Here is a 10000-nt window from a genome sequence, read left to right as displayed (position 1 = left end):
ACAAGAAGCCCGTTTACAGCTCCTTGCTTGACTGTAGTCCCCGGTGCAGTTTAGTCCGCCATCTGCAGGTGGCGGGCTAGTACAGGTTCTGCTCCTTGACTGGGTACCAGTGCCACATGATTTACTGCAAGTTGTCCATCCTGACCACAAACCGAACCCGCCATCAACTGTAAAGAAATATAAGTGAAGATGATGATGATGATAAGGGGTTATAGACTCTTGGTAATTAAATTTATTGTTCTGAAGGCACATTACAAGAAAAGGTGACGTAAATGAGATTGAATGGGGTAGCTCCGATTTCAAATCCGCTAAATTGTCTTCGGTCGGCCCGATTTCGTTTCCAACACGCTGAGGAAATAGCCAACTAGATGCTTCCTTCAAGTTGGGTTTCAAAACACTTGTTTTTGACAAGCACCGAAAACCTGAACGGTAAACTTTTCAAATGAGACGTGACACAACGCCAATGTTTTTCGAAAGAAATATAACATAAAAATGTCAAAATATGTCACAGAATACTAATTACAGCATAGTGTGTGAGTTCTTGAGTTAAATAAAACGTGGCTAAGAATGCAAGTATCCCGCGTGCAGAAATTGTGTTTTAACAGTAAGTATTGTTGTATTTTAACAATAAGTGGTTTGTGTTCATGGATATTGCAGCCTGCAGACCGCATCCTACCATTCCGGGGTCGAGTCCCAAAGTTAAATCAGCTTACCATCCACTGGTGGTCGGTAAAATGGGTACCAATATTACTGGGGACAAGTTTTGCATGAAACGGGATAGGAGCCGGGCGCCCAGCTTTCAAACGAAAAATACGATAGAAGCTATCGAAAACTTTTGAGGAGCCTTCGGGTTGCCTTCGACTGCGATATCTGTTGTCTTATCTTTGGTTTGCAATTAATCTAGAGGCAAAGATGAAACAGACAAAGGCTTGATGATTAACTAAAGGAGCTTATGAAAGGTTCACTGATTGTACCTGTCATTCATACGATGGTGCAACACCTACAGCGATATTTCTCGTTTCGTCACCCATTGTTATTAATATGCTAACCAGAAGCTAATTGGCTTTTGAAACAATGACTTCTTTTGTTGTGCGGTTGACAAATTTGAATATGAAAAGAATTTGACGTAAATGTTTGTAAACAAAAAATATCGCTACAGAGGGTGTGCAAATGACGTCACCGGCGTTTGTCATTTAGTCTATAATGTGGGAATCGAACTCCCTTTAAGAACCAGCGTTGACTTTTAAGGTGATTTTGTACACCGCTAGGAGTGGAATGTCCAAAGGTCATATTTTCGCAATTATTGTTGGCTTTCACTCACGTGATCAACAGCCGTGTTTTTCAACGAAAACAAAAGAAAACGTTTGCATCATAATAGAGTTAAATTCACGGGAGATTTGGTAGGGGCTCCAACATGGCCGCCGTTTCTTTGTTTAGGGTCTCCAACACGGCGGCCGTGACGTCATGTGAAAACCGAGAATTAGGAAGTTTAAGAAATGATGACGGCTACGGCAACGCCATAAAGCAATATTACTTCCTTTAAAAAAAAATAATTGTGCGGTGCATGGAGCATGCCTTGTGGTTGATTAACAAATAACCGACGTCCTGTAGAAGTATAAATTGAATCGGAAGCACACGTTTCCAAGCCATAGGATATGAAGATTTCATTTCTATTCGGATTAATAATAGCAACTTTATTCATTTAATTCAATGAAAGGGAAGGATACCAGAGGTTATCCCTATCGAGGGTATCCGCCCGCAGCCGGATGTAATTGACTGAGAGTCGATTTTGATGAGGGAGGAAAACCGGAGTACCCGGAGGAAAACCCTCGGAGTCAGATTGAGATCGACTGAAACTCAGCCCACATACGACCCGAGGCCAGGGTTGAACCCGGCTCACACAGGTGGGAGGCGCGGTTGATAACCGCTAAACCACCCTCCTCTTCCTTTGCAATTGCTCAACTTGCTCGCAACTGTGATAATCATTCTCGGTTGGAGTAATTATAGAATCACATTTCAAAATATGCCTTTCGTATATGTCACAGTCAGGTTTACATCTGTGGTTTGCGACCACAGAGAACAATGTGTATGTGTTGTCGGTAAATTTGATTCAGTTTTTACCTAGTTTAAATTGATGATCGTCATTTTACCGTAGGTTGAATACGCACTCCGATGAATTGAAGAAACTTTTTTTGGAGCATAAATTAAGCCCAGAGAAAAATTGGGGTCAGATTAGAACTGCAATTGTGCTCAAAAGTTGTTGGGAAGGTTGCGGGCATCAGTTCACTTTACACGTGCACCTAATTCGATTATTCTAACTATTGGCTGACGTATTTGGGAAATACCATGCTCTTGTGGCCCCCCTCCCCCATATTCAATGTTGGAGTTCTTCAGGTAAGAAAAGTCACCATTTTTTCCCTGGAAAATCCAAAATTGATAAGGGGGAGGGGGTTATCCGTAAAATGAAGCTACCTTCCCAACGCATGATTGTAGTTTGGTTATTTTACATGGATATCAACTGACTTATACAAAAGTAAATAATGACAAGAACTGTGTTGGGTTGAGCATGCTCGTCGTTGTAGTGTAGTGGTACAAAAACAGGACTATAGATCTGGAAGGTCCAAGTTCAAATACCAGAAAATGCATAGTACAGCTCTTTGCTTCCTTACTATGTTGTAATGTTGTGACTGAATGGATAAGTATATCAATACAGAAACCCATAAGGTGATACGAAATATTAAAATGTTTACAGACAATATATGCGTGGACTCCAAGTCGCACTTGCAGAGGAGATGCTAGTTTGTAAAGCTATGGAATCCGAGGCTTAACCAAAGCCGATTGAAATTTTAAAAAATTACAACGTTGGTTTTGATTTCACTACATTCGACGCGAAAACACGTTGACGTTGTTTGCTTAAGAAAACCTACCTGGGCAAGGAGCGAAACATGCTCTTGCTGTTTCAGTGTCGTTGCCAACGCAGTTTTTCCCGCCATTCATCGGAGGAGGACGGTTACACAGTCGCGTCCTTCTCAGAACTTGTCCGCCTGGCATTCCACATGTTTTAGAGCACTGAGTCCAGGGAGTCCACACACTCCATTCACCGTCCAAAGGACCAGCTACATGGAAAAACAATATTATTTATACCTAAGAGAAGTACGATCGTCCGTGTGAGTTTAGTCCTGAGAAGTACTCTTTAGGATGACATTGACTGACGTTTCGACAATCTGAGCGGATGTCATCATCAGAGTCGAGTCATTATGACTTCCGCTCAGTTTGTCGAAACGTCAGTAAATGTCATCCAAGTGACGCTCTTATTAGAAGGATCGGCACCACGACGTTGTACCATGTATCGGCAATATTGTAGTACCAAATGAAACACGAGTTATTGCTGAACAAGATAGAGTCATCAGTTTGAGGTAAAATGTCACCGTGGTAACGGGAAATCCCTGTAAAAACACTCTTTACTTTGTCCTTAGTTGCTTATATCTCAAAAACGAACTCGGTGACCCCCATTTTTTATTTTTGAAAAGTAATCAGAAAGGCATGATGAAACTTTCTGCAAATAAAATTATGTCTAGTGGATTCAGAGCCACCTTAATTTTTTGGTTTTTTTTAAGGTAGCTCTGAATCCTCTGGACATAATTTTTTAAAACTTTGCCGAAAGTTTCATCGTGGCCTTCTAATCACTTTTGAGCAATAAAAAAGGGGGGTCACCGAGTTCGTTTTTGAGATATGAGCTACTAAATCCAAAATATAGGGTTTTGGCTGGTCTTTCCCGTTGCCAAGGTAACATATTACATCACAATAATGATCACATCTTGTTTGGAAATAATTGGTGTTTCATATGGTACCATAACATTGCTGTTACGTGTTGTAGCGTTAATTACGTTATTCGATGTAAACAGAGACTCTTCTTAGTGTTGAGATCCTTTCGAGCCTCGTTAAGGACGTTCGCGCGAAAATTTTTCAACATTGATTTTTTTCTGAAACTTTTACCACTGTAAGATGATGAGTTAGTTATGTCAGAAATGTAAAAAAAATGGGGGGTCACCGACTTCGTTTTGGAGAGAACATGCCCGGAAAACACCCAAAATGTGACAAAATCGGGCTTCGTTAGCGAATAAGGCCAGTGTCTGTAAACCCAAATATATTGCAATCAAATCTTTGAAGTGAAATCTTCTCTGCCAAATATTATTTAAGTGGACTTATTAAGTGAAATTAGTCAACTGGTGAGGTTCCTTAAAGATCAAGTTCGCATTTAGCGACTACAGTTTCACGCGCCCTGCAGCCGCAAGATGGCAGGATTTGATGTCCCGGGAGCAGAAATCTTGAAATTTTTTTAACTTCCCACATTGATTTTTTGTTCATTTTTGGACAACGTGGAGAGAAATGTAAATAAGATCCGTTTCTGGAAAGAAAAATAGGGGTCACCGAACGTCCAAGACCGTTAAATCCAGGCAAAGCTATAGCAATGGTCTTTTGCCCTATCATTTCTCATTTTATTACTTAGCGCGCGCGCTCGTGTATGACGTGGCGTGTGCATTTGCGTGCGCAGTAAGGATGCGCAGAAACAATTGGCGCGAACGTCCTTAAATAGTCTTTCTAAGGACTACACTCAACAAGACCATCGTATTTCACTTAATTATGACATGATCCCTGGGTTCAAACCATTTACGAATATTTATTTATTTACGTCGTGAATAATTCTTGATGAGAAACCTTGGAATTCTCAAATGCTGCGAGGAGTTTGGCAGGAGATTTCACTTAATTTAGAAATGTAGACTAATTTTCAAAACTGACTATTCATGACTCTTCTGCCAGAAACCATGCAATGCGAATGACGATTTCACTACTTACTTGGACATGGCGAGATACACTCAAGTTTCGTCTCAAAACTGTTCCCAGAACATAGGGCTCCGTCAAGGGTGGGGGTGGGGTTGGTACAACTTCTGCTCCTGTTTACCACAGACCCTCCGCACGGGTTGTCACAAAGTGACCACTGACTCCATTCAGTGAAGCCTCCATCAACTAAAACGAAACGTAAGAAATAAAGTATCTCTGATCCTTATTTTCGATTTTCCCTTACCATATCTGAATTTAGCCTGGGTGGCAAGCGTTTTTTTTTTACTGGAATTGTAAATATAGTTGACAGACCCACAACATTAAAAAAAGATCAGCTTGTTATGAGTCGTGCTGACTGCGCGGCTCTGCGGAGATTTCCCGTCGCCCTCCCGATTCCATAGGCCACTTTTTACAAATGGCGATCACATGCACATTCTTTTGTATTTATGTTGATTAGACCTACTGCCCTCATTTTGAAGAAAATATTCTTTTGTTCTTTTTTTGTAATTTGTAGCGAGGCCAGAAAGGCTTATTAGCATTAAAACAGAAGAATATTCGGCCACCACTATGAAAGAGGTCTATAACTCTCTCGTTCCGTTTTTTCGCCCTTATTTCCGCAGGGATTAGAACCGGAAAAACACAACAAAGGAGAGCTATGCTTATTTTTCAATCCAGTTTCATAAAAAACAACATCTGATACGAGCCTTTTCGATGCAAAGGACCTCACCTGTCTACCCAGAACTGTTTAAAGGAACTTCATCACTATCAGAGCCAATACAAACTTACACAATGAACAAAATACGAGGGAGGGGTCACCGGGGTTTCCTAGGAGCGGCACTGTCTTGACACGTTACACAGACTAATTTGGGGCACTGCACCTCTTACTGCCATGCTTATCACGGATAAAAATTCTGCAAGGGTCTACAATCGTGTGCTAAGGGCAATTAATTCCTTATTGTTAGTCTTTAAGTAGCGTATTGCGATTGGCAAATGCAAGAAAGGAAAGATTCTAGACCAATTCGTCTTACTGACACCAAGCCCTCAAGACGGTGTTTTGTTATATACCTAGACTTTCAACAAAACAAGCACTGTGAATGCTTGATTCTTGGTCACGTGCCCCTGCTCAAATTCAAATGTATCCTGACTAGGATACAATTCCGCAGTTATTGCCCGCGCCGGATACAACAGCACGTGTTTGTTTGGATGCGATTGTTGAAGGGAAAGTTAATATATGACGAAAATGTCTGGGCTCTCGGGAAAACTAATTAGATTTGTTTTCCCCCGAGTTCTGATCTTTCCCTCTACTTCGTCTCGGGAAAACAAAACTAACTATTTCTCTCGAAACCGTACATTTTGTGTATAATGTTTACTTGCTTTCGTTAACACCCGCTTCTTGAACCTTGACTCAGAATTTGCTGTTTAAGCTATCCTGAGTCAACTCAAAATAAGTGAAGGACGAAAACAAGGAAACCTTGAGAAATTTCAATTCACAAAAGTCTTTTCTCTAACATAATGGTTAAAGAAGTCCTATTTTATCTCGACGCCTGTCTTGGAAAACTGGGTACAAGTCCAAAACACTCGGCACAAGTCTGGCAAACGTTCTTACGATTAAGAATTTGAGATATATTATGGTGTAAACATTGAGTACTTACTCATACAATCCTTTTGTTGTGAGCTGTCCCCCTTGCAATAAGCTCCATCTTCACTTGGTATCGGATCGGTGCACGTTCTTGTTCGAATTCGCTGATTTCCCGCGCAAATACCGGCTGCGCAGCCACTCCAGCCGGACCATCCGGACCAGCCGCCATTCACTTTTCGCGCCAAACAACAAAAAAGTCTCAATAAATTTCTCTTTCTAATTTTTGCTTGAAAGTGGTAGATGGTTTTTGATGATTAAAGCCTTTTGTATTTCTTTGTAAAAAAAATATATCGCCCTGATCGTAACATACCACATGCAATAAAAACACCATTTTCTACTTAACATCCATTCAAGCAATGAACCCTAAAACCTCATTTTTACTATTCCTTGTAGCTCATTTAAAGACGAGTGTTTTGAAGAAGGTCTTTTGCGTGTTTAACAAATTTTAGCCTTAAAAAGTATTCAGTACAGTCATAGACTATAATGATCACGTGAAGTTTGAGAAAACAATTGAAAAAAAAACCACAACTTCTCATTGCGCACTTAAGTATTTTCACTAGTAGATGTTAAAAAAAGATAATCTTTGGGAGGGTCTGAATAAGCAGTTTTTAAATTTATTTTTATGAACGGAAGTCGTCGTAGTTATTAAGCTTATTAACAAGATTGCGCGATAGTTGGCCGTCTGGTAAAGCAAAGAACGTGGACTTAATGCTTCGAGTCCAACTGTGTTAGGTGTTCTTTTTTGCTTTACTTTAAGGGGCTGTGTCGGGAAATTAGCTAAATTTAGCGACTTGGAACTTCAGCAGGAATAGGCCTTTATTTTTCGGCAGGTATACTTTGCAGGTTGCAGGTTGCAGGTTGAAATTTACCGTGACTGTTACATGAATAGCTAACCTTAGGCCTAATCAGGCTTAAAGAAACGTTTTTAGGCCTAAGGTGGCCTAAAGAAACGTCTTTAGGCCTAATCAGACCTAAGGTTAGCTATTCATCTAACAGTCACGGTCAATTTCAACCTGCAACCTGCAACCTGCGACCTGCAAAATATACCTGCCGTTAATTTTTTTCTTTTACCAATCAAGGCAACCATCTTTGTAATCTCTCAGGGTGCGCATTTCCACTAGATTGTTTTTTCAATCCATGCTAGAACGCTGGTGTTACTATTACAATTTGCATTTGCAACCCTGTGCATGATTTTCCGTCTTTAACTTGCCGATAAGATATTTCCCTATTTTTATTTTATTTCAACACCACATCAGAACCTAACCTAACCTTAACAGAAAATAGTACTTACCTTTTCCTTCCACAACACTCCAAAATAGAGTTACAGATAGTGCGAGAAAAAGACCTGAGCTGACCCTCATGATAAAAAGATGCTAAAATCTAATCTTCTGAAGCAAGTCTAGTTCATCACCACTAAATCAAAAGGGGTTCTACAGGAATCTTGATCCTCCCTTGCAGCGGAAAGATCATGCAATTAGTTCAGTCAACGGGCGGAAAATCAAGATAGTTTCTCAGACTGCAAATTTGTTTAAATTATAGACACCTGAAATTATAAACTGCTTTCGTTTACATAGGTGGATTAATAACTGCTTTTCCTGTGCAAACCTGTTGGTGGAACCGTGTGTTTGTTCCCAATAATTAATCATTACGATATAATCTTTTAAGTTAAGAATTGTCGGTCGTTGCCTTGATTTCATTATTTTCGCAAAACGTTCCCTGGATAACAAAGAGCATTATTGCTTTTTTTATTGATGCGTTTAGATTAGGCAATATAGTTAACTATAGTATCAGTATAAATGTAATGTCAAGATGAAAAGGTAGTTTTAATTTTTACTGAAGTTCCATGTTCCCGAGTTGTATTGAACGCTCTCAAAGAGTTTGAGACTAAACGCCAGATTTTGTTGGATTATTTTAGTGCACGTTAACGGGTGACTAAGAACAGGGGCCACTTTCTCGAAAACGTTTTGGGCCCGAAAAGCCATTTGTGAAACTGCCAACCACTTGTTTTGGAAATCCGATCTTTTAACATGTTTTCAAGGCAACAAAAAGAAAAATGACTGTGAAGTTTGACGACTTAAATCCCCTTTATTCTTGAGATAGAAAGGGAATTGTGACACCCGAAAATGGCCCGTAGAGTTTCGGTACTTTCGAGAAAAGGGCCCCATGGTAAGGTTTCTTTCTGAAGTCTCCCTTTCACTTGCATGGAGTAAAAATCTCAGCAAGAAAATCAATGAGAGATTCAGCCAGAAGACTGAGTAAACTTGTTAACACTACTATCTATATGGCTCTAGCTTTAACATATCGTAACTCAGACTATCGGATTATTCGAGGAAGGATCCTGAAAATTCTAATTCTTGGATGCTCCTTCCATACATTGACCCACTACAAAAAGTGATCATGAAAGGGAACCGTTTTGATATCGGTGCTTGTACCTTTAAAGGGGTAGTATCATGGGAATTATCCCTTTTATTTCGACCATAAAGTTACTAAATCAATTTTCAGTGACCGTTTCATTTTTAAATTGCTTCTGGATCACCGCAGTGGGATAAAAATAGATCAAATTTTAAGAGGAAAATGAGCCACACTCAGGAGATTTTGAAAACGCCGGCCCGACGTTTTCAAGTTGGCATTCATTTTAAACTTGGTTTCGCGTAAATGAAAACACTTAAGAATGGTTTCTGTGAGCCAAAATAGCCGTTTTGAAGAAACCTTGGCCATAAATTTTTGTTTGCCATCGGTAAACAGGTCTCCTTTGCTTTCCAGATTTTTACTAACAATCCATGACACTGCCCCTTTAAGCCAAACCATGGACCTCTTTGCGGCAGTCCGCTAGACCCATAAAGATAGGGAATATTGTAATGTGTATACGAAAGGAAAGCCTTTTTCAGCAACGTGAACCAAAACCAACCACACCCATTTCTTTGTTCGATTTACAATTCGCAACACGGCGCGACCTTCAGTTAAGTCGAATTGAACCCGTTTCAAGGTGAAAGAATTGACACAAGCAAAATTACCCTTCCGCATTAAAATCTGCGACAGGGTGGTTTGACGAAACGTTCTACAAAACTTTAGCTGTCCAAGCGTCATGATAATTTGACATGACCATACGATGGCGTTTAAGCATACCTTTAGTGTAGTTGGCGAGTACAAAACGGTGATCAATGAACTCAGGGTTTGGGATGTGTGTATAGCTGTTTTTAGTTTAGTAAACAAACCAGATGAGTAAACGAGACTCTAATTTAGTTTGTTTTGGAGCAATAAACCAATTTAGTTTTGCACAACAGCAACAAAAAAAGAGAATGCAACACTTGTTGTTTCAATTTACGTATGACAATGTTTTGCAATGTTTCAGTTTTTCTCCAAGATTGTAATTAATGTCATTAATTCATTCACAAGCTATTTCGAATCACCAGTAGGTCAGCGCACTTAACAAAACCGAAAAAGAATTATCTGCTAGTTAATAAGGGTTGGTTTCTAAAAAAACTGGGATATTGCGTAGCTGGGAAGTCGAGAATTGCC

General features: G+C 39.9%; 1 protein-coding gene across 1 annotated transcript in view; it reads right to left on the bottom strand.

The window, feature by feature from the left end:
• LOC138019372 (uncharacterized) overlaps positions 1-7926 on the bottom strand; it is a 129311-nt gene extending 121385 nt beyond the window's left edge. The window contains 5 exon segments of the mRNA XM_068866138.1: positions 1-167; positions 2928-3116; positions 4858-5028; positions 6495-6653; positions 7773-7926. The exon segment at positions 1-167 is cut by the window's left edge and continues 4 nt beyond it. Coding sequence (XP_068722239.1) covers positions 1-167; positions 2928-3116; positions 4858-5028; positions 6495-6653; positions 7773-7842 — 756 coding nt within the window. The 5' untranslated portion in view covers positions 7843-7926.
• Positions 7927-10000: the final 2074 nt, after the last annotated feature.

The sequence above is a fragment of the Montipora capricornis genome, chromosome 10, assembly GCF_036669925.1.
Source record: "Montipora capricornis isolate CH-2021 chromosome 10, ASM3666992v2, whole genome shotgun sequence".
In the NCBI taxonomy this organism is placed as follows: Eukaryota; Metazoa; Cnidaria; class Anthozoa; order Scleractinia; family Acroporidae; genus Montipora; species Montipora capricornis.
This window is presented reverse-complemented; position numbering and strand designations above follow the sequence as displayed.